The sequence below is a fragment of the Danio rerio genome, chromosome 18 (genome assembly GCF_049306965.1).
Source record: "Danio rerio strain Tuebingen ecotype United States chromosome 18, GRCz12tu, whole genome shotgun sequence".
NCBI classification, from domain to species: Eukaryota; Metazoa; Chordata; class Actinopteri; order Cypriniformes; family Danionidae; genus Danio; species Danio rerio.
Genome location: NC_133193.1, coordinates 8460849 through 8478096, shown reverse-complemented (window position 1 = coordinate 8478096; position 17248 = coordinate 8460849). Strand labels below are relative to the sequence as shown.

Below are 17248 nucleotides of genomic sequence, written 5' to 3'. Positions count from 1 at the left end.
CCGTATGTCCAAGCCAAGGGCGACCCCTGTCATTTGCAAGATTATGAAATCACTTTGTGATATATTTTGCAGAAAAAAAACTGCAATTTAAATTTTGTCCAATATTGTGCATCCCTACACTAAATTAGATGAACAGTTTTATAGAATTAAAAAAGCATCAGCTTAAGCCTGTCAAAATGCCACAGGGTTCTTGCTGGACAATAGTTTGGAACCGGTTGAAAATGATATTCATGTTTTTTTACTGGGTTGCAGTACTGTGGGGCAACACAATAGAAATGCTAATTGAAGGAAAGGTAAAGAAAATCGTTTATAATTGTAAAACCTGGGCGATTTCTGTTAATTGTATGGTAGAATGACATAGGTTCTATGCAGTCTCAAAAGTGCATTGAAAAAGATTTTCTAAAGAAGTGCTTAGTTTGACGTTCTAGATAACTTCTGTGAAATAAATTGACAGTTTCGAGAAACTGCTTATAAACTTCTGTCAGAAATTCAAGATAATGCTCTATCCTTATTCAGCGTAACAAAAATGATACAACATATTTATTATAGTACATCAGGAACTACATCTAAAGTTATATTACACTGTTATTGTTGCAGTTTGTTCCAAATGTTTTGGAATTATTTACATTTCCTTATAATACTCTTTGTTACTTTCCTTGAGCTGTTTCCTTGATATTCTTATAGCGGGGATGTCCTGTATGTGGCAATACAGTGTGAAAGAAGTGTTTACTCATTGTCATATCTCATTTGCACTGTTATACTGTACCACATGCATGACCACAACCCTGGGAAAAATCTTAAAAGGAAATGCGTAATCGCTTATCACTGGTTCCTTTAGAAAAATCACGTGATTCTGCTCCCAGTCCTTTGTTTCACGGTTGTCCAAGCTCTTATTTACTTCCAGTATAAGTTTTCTGTCTCCATCTAGTGGTGGCCGACAATACAGAATTTAAAAAGTCAGCACACAACACTTGATTTTGCTTGTAAGCCTGATCTAGTTCAGTATTTCCCAACCCTGTTCCTGAAGGCACACCAACATTACATATTTTCAACCTCTCCCTAATTAAACACCTGAATCAACTCATCAGAACATAAGAAATTATTGGGTCAGATAAGGAAGACATGCAAATTATGTACTGTTGGTGTGCCTTCAGGTACAGAGTTGGGAAACACTGATTTAGTTAGGCCCAGATAATGCCTGAAAATGCATTTGTTTCGCAATGTCTGATATTTGAAAGCAGTGAACATACCAAAAAAACATGTATTTTCCATTTTTTTTTATTAAGAACAGTAATCATGTTTCCCCCCATTATAATATCAAAATATTGTTTAATATTCCTCAAGACCTCTAGAAATAACATGGACATTAATGCTGGTTTGTAACTGTTCTTCGCTAACAGATCCACAATGCATATCATACACACCTGCCACTCAACACCGAGCTGAACAACACACATTGGCCACGGCCACACTGCAGCTAAATACAGCCGTCAATCCTGTTGTGTTCATATTTTCTTTTAAATAGTTTTTAATGCCCCAATATTCCTGTTTGTTAGTCACACGAGCTGAAATATGGCTTTAAAGAATAGCGCATATGTGTCATATGGCCTACTTTCATGAGTTTGTAAAGTACAAATAAACATTCACTTTTATAATGTCGGCAAGAGAAGCCTCATTTTATGTTGGGGGGTAAAAATAATACCACATCAGGGTGAGTAAATGATGACATAATTTTCATTTTAGGTGAACTAATCCTTTAATCCTGTTCTGTACACACTGAGTTTGGTAGTGACAGCTAATGACGTATTGAAAATTGACAGATGCTTGACAGAATAGATCCCAGGACACTAGTATTAGTTTGCGGAAAATCAAAAACACCATATACTGCTGGCATACATGGTTCATGTTTACAGCTGCAAGACGTCAACTATTGCTTATTTTGGGGTAGCAGGATTGACACCTGTAATAAATACACCAATGGAAATATAATTTAGCTAGGAATGATAATTTAGCAACTCATTCCTACAAATGATTGAAATTGTCGCTTTAAAAATGTGGCAGTGTGAACATGGCCTGTGTGCGTTCATACAATTTCCCCCCGTTGGTGGTGAACGGGTCGGGAATAAACATGATAAATGGGTCTTAATCCCTGAAAACCTCTTCACAGTGAATATAGCATGCTTTACTTTAGCTTTAACTGTGCTAGCATAGTGCTAAATGAGATTTATATAAAATACTACAGTGTATTTGCAATGTACAGTGTAATTGGCTTTGCAAGTCCATTTCAACATCACATTTCTTTGCTATGAGATTGCTAAACATCAAACTTGCCATGTGGATGAGACACTACAGATGTTACAGACCAAAGACAAAAGACAATTCCACAAACAAGTTGGCTCATTTGAAGCTGGAATATTGTAAGTTCACATTTAGTTATCTTTCAGTTTAAGTACACGTTAGCAAAACTCATGAGGACAACAACACCACGAAATGAAAGTTCCACTTGCTGAGTAACAATTCGTATTGGACTGCAAAGCCCTTTGGCCCATATTCCTAAGCCTCTCTCTGTTCTCACCTGTTCCGGTTCAAGAGGTCAGGCTAATGAAATTTGGTGTTTGTTTAAATCTGTTTATGCCTGTACAGGTTTATAAGTGAAAAAGAGAATGGCAAGTCACAGTATAAGACAATGTTTTAAGAGTCATCAAGCCACATCGAATGGCTCCAGAGGAATACCCAGAATGCATAAGCCAGATTTGGCTCAATGATTCTGTGAAAAAGAAATCCCCCTAGACAACCAACTGGAGCAGCACATCTTATTAGTGATCCTCCCCCAAGCCATCGATGATTGATCTACATCCACAGTTACCAATTACGCTTGTTCAGTCATCGATGAGAAAGTGACGAGTCAGAGATGAGTTGTTGATGGCATGGACTGCCTGGCACTGAGAGTGGTGATTGGATGCAAGGTGCTGAAGAGGTGGAGATTTTGAGTCACACTCATACAGGAGAGTTACGTTTGAGATCACTGAGTGAAGGGGGGATCTGTTGACTGAGGTGTGTAAAGGTAGTGGAATGGCTAGGTCTGGCTGTCGTCTCTTCTGAAGTTTCTGAGCCTCTATACTTTGGAGGAAGAGTCTGACATCGGCTCTTAACTTTCGAGCCTGTATCGTGAGGTGGAAGCCCTTTGGTCGTGCTTCCTATCAGCTCTGGTTTCGAAGGAGGACGTGGTAGTCCTGTTGATTGGCTGCCTATGAGCTCAGGTTTCGAAGGAGGACGTGTAAGTCCTGTTGATTGGCTGCCTATGAGCTCAGGTTTCGAAGGAGGACGTGTAAGTCCTGTTGATTGGCTGCCTATGAGCTCAGGTTTCGAAGGAGGACGTGGTAGTCCTGTTGATTGGCTGTCTACGACCTCTGGTTTTGAAGGAGGGCGTGGTAGACTTGTTGATTGGCTGCCTACAAGCTCTGGTTTTGAAGGAGGACGTGCTAGACCTATTGATTGGCTGCCTACTAGCTCTGGTTTCGAAGGAGGACGTGGCAAGGCTGTCAAAAGGCCACTTGCAAGCTCCGGTCTGGACGGTGGCCGAGGAAATGCTATGGAATTGCTGCTCGTGAGCTCTGAATCCACAGATGTTTTGCTTCCAGAAGGCTTGGTTGTTGATGGTGCTTTAGGCAAGGTCCGGGTGAGCTCGCTGAGAGATGGAGGAACTTTCTGCTCGAGGTGTGTGAATGTAGTGGAGTGGCTGGTTTTAGTTGCACCGTCTTCAGGTTCAGGTTCTCTGTGCCTTGGTGGAAGGGTTCGGCAACGGCTCTTAGCCTTAATATTCGGTTCTCGAGGTGGAGGTCCATTTGTATCAATTGCTCTGTACCGTGATAGTGAGCCGGATTTGACTGAATGGTATGAAGATGCTGAAGGTGTGGCGGGCGATTCATCTTGACAGGCTATCTTAGACACGGATTCTGAAGTAGAATTGAGACTTTCACATGTGGAACTTTGCCTTTCATCCGGCAGTTCACTGGTGGATGCAATTGGTTCATCTGGGGATTGTTCCTCAAGTTCCTCCTCCTCTTCTTCCTTGGTCAACCGAAGTTCTTTCAGCTCTTCGTCTGACTGGCTTAGCATCATCCTACTGCAGACAGGCAGCTCCTCTGGTGGTCCTTCCTCTAAACCCTTGATTACTACATCAGTGTTGGTAGCTGTCAGCGAGTGTGATTGTGAACACTGCTTGTCCGCCTCCTCGGTGAGCAGAAGATCCATCAGAAGTGTTTTCTCTCTCTTCAATTGCTCCTTCAGAGAACGAGGCACGTCTGGGATCAACCATGCCACCAGCATGCTGAGAAACATGGCCAAGTTCTACAACACAACAACATGTAGAATCAAACATCCAAGTTGCAATTACAGGAATAGTCAGTGTGACATGCAAGTAATTGGGACTTGGTCTCTCATTTTTGCAAAAAAAAACATGAGAAATCTTTTAAACAATGATGCACTTCTCAGTTTTTAGGCATTACTAATATAAATATGAATCTGGATAAATGCTGTAGTTTGCTAAAGTTACAATTCCAAAGTTAGAATGCTAGTCTAATCTGTCAATCAATTTAAGGGTATTTAGGTCACTACGGCTTTTTTACTTACTGTAGGTCACTGAACAATGACAACCCCCCGCCTTATTTCTAATATTTCATCTCCATTTTAATCTCCTACTAGTAGTTCAAAGGGGGGAAACTAGAGCTTGAGCCCCCTTGCTGGAGACTAGGCTAAATCTGTTTAGCTTTATTAAAATACTTTTTATCAAGCAAAGATTATACTGGAATATGAAAGCATGACTGCTTTAGGCACACATGCTTCATGTAAAAGATATCTCAAGACTACACTTGTGTTTAAAAGTAGATAGAGTTTTAGTATTTATCTCACAAGAAAAGCAGTTCAACAAAGACTGACCTGAAAGAAAATGACGAAAGCCAGACGTGCAGCGAGCACAGACCAGTATTGCTTAGAGAGCTGGTAAGACTCTGGAGACCATGGTGGATCTCGATAGTCCTTATACCTGTGAAGATGTGGAAATGGAGAACACAGAAGATGTTATTAAATAATTCAAGTGTAGTACAGTTTAAATGAGTTTGCATATGTGTCGTATGCACCTGCAAATACGCAGATGCCTGTCAAAGTCAGTGTCATGTGGAGCAGTGCCAGGTTTAAAGTTGCTTGTGTTGAAGTAAGCCAGAGTATGGTTGGTAAAACCATGCATGGTGCCGGTCTCGCTGTACAAATACTGATACACCATCCGAGGAATGAACTCTGATGTAAAGGAGATCACAAATGCCTAGAGGGAAGGAGAGACAGAAAGGGGAAAAATTAATCCTTGTGCATCCTTATATGGACATTTTTTATTCATTTATTTGATCTTTAAGATTATATCAACTGCGTTAATCCAAATGTCATACATTTTTGTAGAAAAGTTGTGTTTTAATTGAAACTGTAATATTACCTTTCATAATAGTTTCGTTTAGTACCTTCAAGGACAAAAATATTCGCATTGAAATCTAATTCAACATTTCATTTACTTTATTAGCAATTTTCTATGTTGTTGGCAAGGTTTCAGAATTTTAGTTGTTTTATAACAAATTTTAAATATTATTATTTAAAATATATTTATATTTTAAATAAAATTAATATGAATTAATTAAATAATATTATATTAATTTATTAATAATTAAATTAATATGATGATTTTATTTAATATATAAAAATATATTCATATTACAATGTGTTTTAAATATTAAAATATTGTCACATACAGTTAAGGACAAAATGATTAGCCCTATTATGAAAATAATTATTTTTCAAGCATTTCCCAAGGCATACATTTTTCTACAGATTTTTAAACATAATAGTTTTAATAAATAACTTCCAATAACTAATTTATGTTAAAATTAGTATTTAGAAAATAGAAATTATTATTAGCTAAAAGGGTGTAACTGATCACAACCCACAGTTCGGAGCGCACGTGACCCACAGATTTTTTTACTTTTTTTGAACTTGAACATTCATAACAATTGCAGAGAGATCATCTCCTGTGTCATTCACATGTATGAAAGCATTTAGGCTTTTCTATAAAGTATAATGATGATGGAAAAAGTTGTGGTGGGACCTAAATGCTTTCTTAGGTTATTAATTTAATGTTTTTTTTTTGTCACTGCTTGTTTAGCCTGCATTAATGCATTCAGCGTAAAGCTGCACAATTAAACATAAAAAGATTGTGATCTCATTACAAACCCCCGCAACATGAATGATAAATGATAATGATTTGCATATGTTTATTAATTCTTTGAAGTGCTTCATTCAAATCTGCATTTGATCGGGAGAGATTTCGTTTTTTTCAGTGAGTTACAAGCAATCAAATAAAACTAAAGTACTGGGAGAACAGTTTATAGATCAGATATAAACATTAATATAAAGGTTAAAATCATTGTTTAATGGAACAACGCTTATGAATGTTCTAGCAATTACACTTTGTAACCAATAGGTGGTGACAAACAACCATCAAAATGATGTCACTGAATAGGTTTTAAAAATGAGGCACCTAATCAAACAGTTTTATTTGTGAATTGTTGAATCCTTAATTGAAAATAAATTACATGTTGTACAAGATTTCAGATTTCTATATTTAGCATTATCAGCAAAGATTATTTTTCATATTGAATATTTTCCTTTTTTTCAGCTGTTTCTTTCTTGATTTTTGTTTTAATTCAAATTACAGGTTCCAAGCTCTGTTTGTTAAAACCCAATGGTTTTTGCAGTAATACTTGGAAAGCAAATGACATTTGTCTCATCCTTTTTTTTTTTTTGCTGATCTGAGAAATGGTCCAATCTCAATGGTCCAGACTCAAAAAACATAGTGTGATCCAAATCGTGTGATTTGTGGTCTGTTACACCGCTATTAGCTAATGATATTAATCTTATCAGTTTTTTTTTTCAATTTATTGTAGAATTTTTCTGTTTAACATCACTTTGGAAATATTTTGGGGGGAAAACACTTCCTCAGGATGGGTAATGGATAATAAATTTGTTACTATCTGGTTTGGATTTTTCCCCACTGTTGTCTGCTTTTGAGCTCTGCAGGCCAAATAAAATTATGTATATAATGTATGTGTATATAGTGAAGAATTTGTGTGTTAGTGGTAGTTTTTTATTTAAAGTGACAAGCAAAAATGCTAATGTATCAAAATAATGTAGTTTCTGATCATTGACTAATCTAAAACTGTAATAATCTTTAAAAATCTGCTTAGTATATGTTTTCTCTCAAACACACAAAAAAGGGGTATTATGTAAACCAGGGGTGCCCAAACATTTTTGTATGAGGGGCCAAAAAACAAATATCAAAAGATAATTATAGCAAACTATTTTACATTACATTTGCCATAGGTAATTGCCTGATTTATTTCATAATATTTAAAAATCAATAGAAAAAAATTATAACTTATTGCTGTAAAAACAATCATATTTACTGTATGACACAGTGGAGTTCAGTGCTGAATATAGTCAAGCAGAATCTCCTTTTGCCTTGATTTGCTCGCCAAAGTTTCTGCATTGTCCTCTATTCGTCAGGTAACTGTATGTGCACTTTAAATTACTTCATTTAAATTGAAACATTTAATTTCAGTTAACTTTTTGTAGCTTAACAACAAAACAAGTAAATAAAAGGTTACATTTAATGTGAAATGACAGACTCAATCTAAACCATCCCCATCATTCTCCTTCTCTTCTCAGATGAGATGACGGGCCAAATCAAAGTTTACCATGGACCAACTTTGGCATGTGTGCCCTAGTTTGGGCATCTCTGATCTAAACAAACTGTAAATTGGTTGCTGTAGTCAGCACTAATGCTTGTAAAGGAATGTATGTCAGTGAAGGTTTAAAAAAATATATATAAAATATGGCTTTTTGTAATATTCTTTTGACAGATATTTAACTCGCATGGGTTAAAATCAGTCTGCTTGAAACAAATCATTCTAAACTCTGCCAGCTACTAAATGGATTTAGTTTCACCACATCTTGACACTCACATTTGTAATGACAGCGAACTTGCTGATTCCACTCAAGATGTTGTACCATATGCCTGGGAAAGGAAAGATAAACATTTGACAGTGTAAACGAATAACAGCGATGTTGACGTGCAATCATGAATAAGTCTGTGTATATTTGCTGCAGTATTTCATACCAATCTCTTTAGCACTGACTGCGTCGGGTCGGCGTATTTCAGTGACAAATTTTGCCGCATCTAGTCGGATTTCAATGACGTTATTAAGCAGGGCGAACACTGGTGCCAGCGGGAAGGAGGCCACAAAGAGTGTGACAAATCCATACTGAATAACTGCAGACGAACAAACACACACACACAGACACACGCATACATCAGTAATCCATGTCCTTAATCAAACCCAGCTCTTCAAAGTCATTGCAGGACTCTTAAAACACTCTCGCTGAATCTCTTCTAACGAAAAACTAATACTAGCTTGTTTAGAGGAGGTTTTGGCATCCGTTTTTCAGACAGTGTTGATAATTGTTGTTAAACAGCTGTGTGACTGCAGTGAAGGATTATTGGAAGCATTTTGCCATGCAGATATGAAGGATTTCATAATAAATAAGTAAATAAAATAATATACAGTTGAAGTCAGAATTATTAGCCCCCCTTTGATTTTCTTTTTCAAATATTTCCCAAATGATGTTTAACAGAGCAAGGACATTTTCACATTATGTCTGATAATATTTTTTCTTCTGGAGAAAGTCTTATTTGTTTTATTTCGGCTAGAATAAAAGCAGTTTTTAAAGTTAAAACACCATTTTAAGGTTAAAATTATTAGCTCCTTTAAGCTATATATTTTTTCCGATAGTCTACCGAACAAACCATCATTATACAACAACTTGCCTAATTGCCCTAACCTGCCTGGGTAACCTAATTAACCTAGTTAAGCCTTTAAATGTCATTTTAAGCTGTATAGAAGTGTCTTGAAAAGTATCTAGTCAAATATTATTTATTTATTTATGGCAAAGATAAAATAAATCAGTTATTAGAAATTAGGACCTGAAATTGGGGGAAAAAAAACAGGGGGCTAATAATTCAGGGGGCTAATAATTCTGACTTCAACTGTATGTAAGGTACAGAAAATGACTGGCCCAATGTAACGCAAAGTTGGTGCAAGTTTTTAAATGCTATTTAAAGGTCCTGTGAAGTGCTTTGAAATGTGCATATTTATTTTTATGTTTGATAGGGGTGTGAACCTGGTCTTATGGTAGGGTTCGGTTACGATTATCATGTCATCGATTCGGTTCAATTCAATTGCATTGACGATGCTTTCCATACATAATTTGATTTTTTCTTCAAAACACAATATTTTTTTTAATAAAAAATATAAATAAATTAATATTTATATATTATTTGTAATACAATTTTGTCTTTTAATACAAGCAGTAAAATATATGAACTGTATCTTTAATTTTACCTGCCTAAAGAAAACACTCTTTTCGAATATATGAAACATAACTTCAATACTTGCACAGAAGACAGCATAAGCATTTATAACAAATAAGCTACAGTAAACGTTAGCCCGCTTCCTTTTTGAGTGCTGTCTTACAGCCCTATGATTGGTCATTGTCTTCACCCGCTCAAAAGAAAGGGCTGCGATTGACTTTAGAAATGAAAGTGCTGTTCACCAATGAGTCACGCGGGAAGAACAGCCGTGGTAACAGTCTTTATGTGCATATTATGCGGTTATCACTGGTAATCCATAATAGACAGTGGAGAAAACTCACAACTCAGGCACGCTCGTGTCTGGTTCCACAAGTATCGCTTTAACAGCCAAGAGGAAAAGTTACCTCACAAACAGGCCAACACAGCGGGTCAAATGTCCAAAGTGTGTGAGAGAGAGAGGCAGAGATGGATTTTTACAGCATTTCTCTCTAGTAGTGAAATAGCGGCTCGTGTGCTGTGCCTTCTTCAGTGTCAACAAAAGACTTTCCAGCAAACTCACAAGCAGTTGAACTGTGCTTAATTATCTACATTTTAAGTAGTAGGAGCGTTATTTAGTCACCCTTGCCTCCTTTGACATCGCACATAGTAGATAAATGATTGGTTATGATCTATTACGAAACCGATATTAAATCGTCCCCATCTGCATCGCCGTACACCGAAAAAACAATTAACTTTGACACCCCTAATGTTTGATATAATCCTAACTAAAACTTGAAGAGAGGGTGGGACAGAGTAGCTCCTCCCCTTAGAAAAAAACAGCCAATAGCATTTTGTTTCAATCGCAGCTCTGTCAGTGGGAGTGGTTGAGCTCAAGCGGGCGGGGCATGTCTGATACTACACAAAATTTGATTCGTCAGGATTTGATGGGGGAAAAAATGATTTATTTAGGTGAAGTGACAAACTTCAATCTTTGGATGTTTATATCTTCTACATGCAAATTGTGTCACTGTGTTAAAGCACACTAGCTTATAAATCTTCTTAAGACTAACATACTGATACTAACAGCTAATGACACTTTCTTACCCAACATTTGGGTTTGTGGATATTTGACCAAACGTGTTAAAACAATGAAGCATTACAGAAGTATATGCTCATAAACTATGATGGAAACAGACTTACATTTACACAGATACATTTCTCAATGCACATTAAAAAGTCATGTGATTTTGACACTGAGGATGTGATTGTATACCCAGCTCAATCACATAACCTTAAATGGTGTTTTAATAATAAGTATGAATGAAATCCATCATCAACATTATTTTGTAATAATGACCTCTCAGAACTGTCTAGCATGGGTGTGTTAAAACATCAGGCACCTGCTTCCAAATTCAACATAAACTGCCAATGATTGTTATTGTATGTGGCACAACATATTTGTCAATCCATGCTCATTGGAAATATGTACCCAGGAATACATTTTTGAGAACCGAGAAATGAGTACCCTGGACTATGGTTTCTTGCAGTTTTTGTTTTCACAAATTCACTTTTACAATCTCAAATACGTTATTGGGGCATGTTTTCTCATACGTGCCATTACTTGTAAGTCCACTAGAGGCCGCAGTGTACATTTTTGGCCTCCTCAAGTCCTAAAAGTATTGTCCTAAATGGACCACTTTTGTTTTTTTAACATCCTGATGGCGTTAGATGTTGGCCAAATTAGTGTAATAAATAACTAAACTGCCAAAAATTACTATAAATATAAGCGCATTTACCTTTGGGAAGCGCTATAATCACTCTCGTATTATTGGATTTCACAAACCAAAATAAATAAAGTAATGCAACATCAGTGCCTGAAAGCTCTGCCCATTCCTCCACATGAGCAAAGCAGCGGTTGAATTTTAATGGTTGAATAAGTGCATTTATACTACAAAACGGTGTAGAATAGTGCATAGATATGCAATTTGGGATGCACCTATAGTTTTATGTAAAGGCAAGGGCTCTGGGCATCTGACTCAATGAGCAAATGGTATTGGCGGAGCAGTGTCTTTCACAGTGCAGTGGAAAAGTGTTCATAAATCCCTCTGTAGAGAATTTTTTTGTGCTAACAGCATGCAAACACAAAGCCCCCTAATGAATATACAGTGGTAATGGCAAAAAATAAACTGGAGGAAGATTTAAAGAGATCCAAAGTGTTAATTTGCTCTTTCTAAGTGGTTACAAAGTGGTTACTATATAGTTTTTTTTTTTTTTTTGTTGAACCCAAAAATATATGTTTTAAAGAATGCTGGAAACTGATTTGACATCTAAATGTTTCCAACATTTTTCTAAATATCTTCTTTTGTGTTGAACAGAAGAAATAAATTCAAACAGGTTTGAAACAAGTGAAAGGAGAGGAAATGGTGACAGAATGTTTATTTTTTGTGAACTTTTACTTTAATGCCTTTTGCATTAAAAGAACATTTGCATTAGCAGATTTCTCTGAGGCAAATATTCTCTCGGAAACATTTTTTACAGTTTTTACTCAACATGCTTTTTAATGGTTCTGCATTATTACAATATTATTTTCCCCTCCACTACATTTTTCCCATCATTATTATCCACTAAGTGATTTTATAATGTGAATGTTTGTGATGGTCTAAACAGACAAATTTCTGAAGTTTTTTTGCACTGAATATGAACAGCACCTTTGTTTAATTATGTCAATTTTTAAGAATATTAGGCAATGATCATGCTCTATGAAATTAGTTTGTACATTTCCTACTGTAACTTTATCAAAACTACATTTTTGATTAAAAATGTGCATTACCTAGCACCTTATATGGACAATTAGATTAAATTAGATTAAATTTAAATTTACATTTTTTCAATAGTTGATTCTCAGCCAAATATCAATATACCTAACAAAGTATATATCAGTGAAAGCAAATTTATTCAGCTCTTATGTGATGTACAGTTGAAGTCAAAATTATTAGCCCTCCTGTCCTGTGAATGTTTTTTCAAATATTTTCCAAATGATGTTTAACAGAGCATGGAATTTTTCACAGTAATTCCTATAATATGTTTTCTTCTGGAGAAAGTCTGATTTGTTTTATTTCGGCTAGAATAAAGGCAGGTTTAAATTGTATTAAACTTTTTTTAAGGTCAATACTATTAAGTTATATATATATATATATATATATATATATATATATATATATATATATATATATATATATATATATATATATATATTAAGCAATATACAGTATATATTTTTGATTGTCTACAGACCTGCCTAATTGCCCTAACTTGCCTAATAAACCTAATTAACCATAAGCCTTTAAATGTCACTTTAAGCTGAATATCTTGAAAAATTTCTAGTGAAATATTATTTACTAGCCCTAACTCATTGTCTAGATCAGGGGTTCCCAAACTTTTCAGGCCGCGACCCCCAAAATGACAATGCCAGTGAGTCGCGACCCCCAATATATTCTGAGATGGTTATAAATACAGAAACCTTGCATGCAATGGAGCACACACACCAATGGACCCAAGTCTATTCTTCTTTTATTTTTTTTAATGTATGAGAGCTGTAAATGGGCCACAAAGTTTTACCAGGTATTATGAAATCTGCTGCATCTGACACTATTGCTGTGTCTTTAATATAATGTAATTACCCCAGGGGTTGCAATCCAATAGAAGTAGTAACTATAAGCTACTATAGTAACTATATGGTATAAACGACTATTTTTTCTCTTTAGTAGGTTATGGATAAAATATGGTAATTCTTATGGTTTAATAAAAATAAATAGATTTTTGGAAATCACCAGGCGACCCCCCTTCATTCTCCCGCGACCCCTCGGGGGGTCCCGACCCCCACTTTGAAAACCATTGGTCTAGATGACTAAAACTTGTGTGACATTGAGTAGTAGTATAAAAATAAGCTATTATCACATCTCACTAAATAAAAACTGTAAAAGCCAACTAAATACCACCCACAATTTACTTTAAAAATCTAATAGAGTATGTTATTTTCATAAATTACACAAATGAACCCTTCACAAAAAAAAAAACAGGGATTAAATATGTATTACAATACACATTTTGTTGACTTAAAATAAAAACATGTAACGTGTAGCATTTAAAGCAAGTAGAATAATATATTAGAACAATATTTTTGGACAAGAGCATCTGCTAAATCAGTGGTTCTCAAAGTGGGGGTCTCGAGACAATAAGGTGGGGGGGGGGCTGGGGGATTTAGTGATTTCCAAAAATCTCATATATTTTATTAAACTATTAGAACTATCATATTTTATCCATAACCTGCAGAATATAAAAATAGTTTTAACTTTTAAAAATTAAGTTTGTATTAAATATACTATAAGTTACATTATAAAAAAACATGCAAATAAAAAGCCATCAGTCTTTCAAATTTTTTTTCCGTTAGATTGCGACCCATGGGGTTCAACATAGAGGGGGTTGCGAGTCACTGGTGTTGTTATTTTCATGGGTCGCGGGCTGAAAATTTTGAGAACCCCTGTGCTAAATGACTTAATTCATTTCGATTCATCTTTGTTCTATAGCCCTTTTACAATGTAGATCGTGTCAAAGCAGCTTAACAAGAAGTTTTAGTAAATCGAAGTTCTAGTAAAATGAAACCGTGTCAGTCCAGTTTTCAGAGTTGAAGTTTAGTTAAGTTCATTTCAGTGTGGTTTAATTTTCACTGTTGAAAGTCCAAACACTGAAGAGCAAATGGTGCGTAGCTCCACAAGTCCCAAATGTGTAAATGTAAAAACTATACTGTAGTACTCACCCATCTCCATGTACTCTGGGCTCAGACCCTCATACGGCTCCAGATCATAGTCCAGATCCCAGCGCTGCGGTTCTCGTTTAGAGTCTTTATCATCCTCATCCGCCGATCCATCTTTCTCCTCTTTATACGTGCGATACATCTTCTTCAGCTTCCTGTAATGCCATTTTAAATCGAACAATTCCTCCGTCACACACTGCCTACTGTTAAACAATTAAAACTTAATTTAGCAGGAGAGTTTGGGGCTTGCTCTGATTGACTAGGGGTTTATTGCCAAATCGAAGAAAACGAGCAAAGGGACCACAGGGAAGAGTTTGCGCATGTGTTTGTGCGTTTAAAACACTTACGGAATGGCAATTTCAAATACATTATTCTGAATGAGCTGCTTTCCCAGCATAATGATTCCCAACTGAATACACACTTCAATGAGACAGCCACCTGGAGAACACTAGATCAAAACACACACGTACATGCAACACATTAGTTACGTGATGCTGAATCAAGACAAACAGATTATCGTTTTAATAATTACCTCTTCCATGCGGAAATCCTTAAAGACATAAACGTAGTCACCAGGACGGCCTGCAAACCTGAATTAGTACAGCAGAGTTATGAGGAGTTTTGTAAATGCTGGCAACACTGCTGAGAATCAGTGGTTCTCAAACAAGGGGCCCAAAGCCCACTAGAGGGCCTCAAAATGACGTCAATGATTTAAGACAAGACAAAACAAGCAGTTATGTTACATAAACAATTAAAAATATATATACATAAAGATTATATATATATATATAAAAGGCGAAGATAAATTGTAAAGTTTTGTTTTGACATAATATATGAGTGTATTTTATAGATTTTTATTATGTATATGTGATACAAATGTATTTTATATCTAAATATGTGCATGTGTGTATTTACACTCACCAGCCACTTTACTAGGTACACCTTACTAGGACCAGGTTGGATCCCCTTTTGCCTTGAAAACTGCCTTAATCCTTTGTGGCATAGATTCAATAAGGTACTGGAAATATTCCTTTATAATCAGAGATTTTGGTCCATCTTGACATGATAGCATCACGCAGTTGCTGCAGATTTGTCGGCTGCACATTTATGATCTGAATCTCCCATTTCACCATATCTGGTGCTCTATTGGATTGAGCTCTGGTGACTGTGGAGGCCATTTGAGTACAGTGAACTCATTGTCATGTTCAAGAAACCAGTCTGAGATGATTCACGCTTTATGACATGGTGCGATATCCTGCTGGAAGTAGCCATCAGAAGATGGGTACACTGTGGTCATAGAGATGGACATGGTCATCAACAATACTCAGGTAGGCTGTGGCGTTGACCACCACCAGCAGCCTGAACCGTTGATACATAGCAGGATTTATCCAAGTTTTAATGTTGTTGACTCCAAATTCTGACTCTACCATCTGAATGTCACAGCAAAAATCGAGACTCATCAGACCAGGCAACGTTTTTCCAATCTTCTATTGTCCAATTTTGGTGAGCCTGTGTGAATTTTAGCCTCAGTTTCCTGTTCGTAGCTGACAGGAGTGGCACCTGGTGTGCTCTTCCTCTGCTGTAGCACATCCTCCTGAAGGTTGGATGTGTCGTGTGTTCAGAGATGCTCTTCTGCAGAGCTCGGTTGTAATGAGTCGTTATTTGAGTTACTATTGCCTTTCTATCAGCTCAAACCAGCCTGGCCATTTTCCTCTGACCTCTGGCATCAACAAGGCATTTACGCCTACAGTACTGCCGCTCACTGGAAATTTTTATTTTCTCTTTATCTGACCATTCTCTGTAAACCCTAGAGATGGTTGTGCATCTTGGTCTGGCACCAACAACCATGCCACTTTCAAAGTCACTTAAATCACCTTTCTTCCCCATTCTGATGCTTGGTTTGAACTGCAGCAGATAGTCTTGACCATGTCTACATGCCTAAATGCATAAAGTTGCTGCCGTGTGATTGGCTGATTGGAAAATTGTGTTAACGAGCAGTGGGACAGGTTTGCCTAATAAAGTGGCTGGTAAATACCAAATATACACAGCACACACTTATGTCAAAACAAACTTTCATTTTGCATGCGATTAGTTTTGTAAGTTATTAATATCTGCCCATTACTAATATATATATATATATATATATATATATATATATATATATATATATATATATATATATATATATATATATATATATATATATATATATATATATTTAAAATAAGATTTTTATTCATTAATTAAGTATTATTAATTTAAACACTTTTTTAAATTTTATTGTGGACAGTAACTTTTTTACTATTTTATATTTGGTTAATATTTAATATTATAGTATTATGTTTGGTGAATTTATACAATATTGTTCAAATGAACAATTACCGTTTTTATAATCATTCATATAAAATAAACATAAAAAAATGTATACATTTGTGTTGAAACCACTGCTCTGGATTAGCTAACCCTAATTCAAAAATTCGACGTTTTGGTTCTAGAAACTGAAAAAACACACACACACACACACACACACACACACACACACACACACACACACACACACACACACACACACACACACACACACACACACTAAACAATAACACACATTATTGATCAGCAACACTATATAGAAACACAGCACTACATGTAACACACTGACACCACAAAACAGGTTGAAAGAAATGTAATTTGGAATAGGAAATTTCGACATGAATCATCAATAAAATATATAAAAATAATTTAATTTTCAGTTAAGTAAAAAGAGATTAAATAGAAAAAGGCATTTTAAAACCATGGGACTCATTTTAGATACAGATACTATTCAATCACTTTATAAAGGACTTACAGTATTTAACTAAATATTTATTATAGAAAAATATTGAGACAAACTAAAGACATAAAAGGAGTTTTAGGTTAAAAAATGCTATAAATATGCAATAGGGCTGCACAATATATTGATTGAGCATGGATATCGCTACATTTTTTTA

The 17248-nt window shown here is 35.7% G+C and overlaps 3 protein-coding genes across 7 annotated transcripts in view; 2 read left to right on the top strand and 1 right to left on the bottom strand.

Moving 5' to 3' along the window:
- Positions 1 to 17248, top strand: part of LOC101882393 (uncharacterized) — a 771022-nt gene that overhangs the window by 327410 nt on the left and 426364 nt on the right. The gene's annotated exons all lie outside the window — the stretch shown is intronic.
- caps2 (calcyphosine 2) overlaps positions 1 to 17248 on the top strand; it is a 101720-nt gene that overhangs the window by 34903 nt on the left and 49569 nt on the right. The window contains exon 18 of one of the 3 annotated variants that reach the window (XM_073930272.1): positions 7768 to 7936. The exons of the other annotated variants lie outside the window; for them this stretch is intronic. Coding sequence (XP_073786373.1) covers positions 7768 to 7776 — 9 coding nt within the window. The 3' untranslated portion in view covers positions 7777 to 7936. Of the gene's footprint in view, positions 1 to 7767; positions 7937 to 17248 lie in introns of those variants that run through there. 3 annotated transcript variants of the gene reach the window in all.
- The window catches only part of ano2a (anoctamin 2a), a 72331-nt gene continuing 56343 nt past the window's right edge, over positions 1261 to 17248 (bottom strand). For 2 of the 3 annotated variants that reach the window (XM_009293432.4, XM_068214873.1), the window contains 8 exons: positions 14794 to 14851; positions 14609 to 14709; positions 14265 to 14416; positions 8219 to 8371; positions 8064 to 8116; positions 5139 to 5320; positions 4939 to 5044; positions 1261 to 4350 (listed from right to left, as the gene is read on the bottom strand). In XM_009293432.4, coding sequence (XP_009291707.1) covers positions 2998 to 4350; positions 4939 to 5044; positions 5139 to 5320; positions 8064 to 8116; positions 8219 to 8371; positions 14265 to 14416; positions 14609 to 14709; positions 14794 to 14851 — 2158 coding nt within the window. In that variant the 3' untranslated portion in view covers positions 1261 to 2997. The remainder of the gene's footprint in view (positions 4351 to 4938; positions 5045 to 5138; positions 5321 to 8063; positions 8117 to 8218; positions 8372 to 14264; positions 14417 to 14608; positions 14710 to 14793; positions 14852 to 17248) is intronic. The other variant, XM_073930236.1, reaches the window with a different exon arrangement.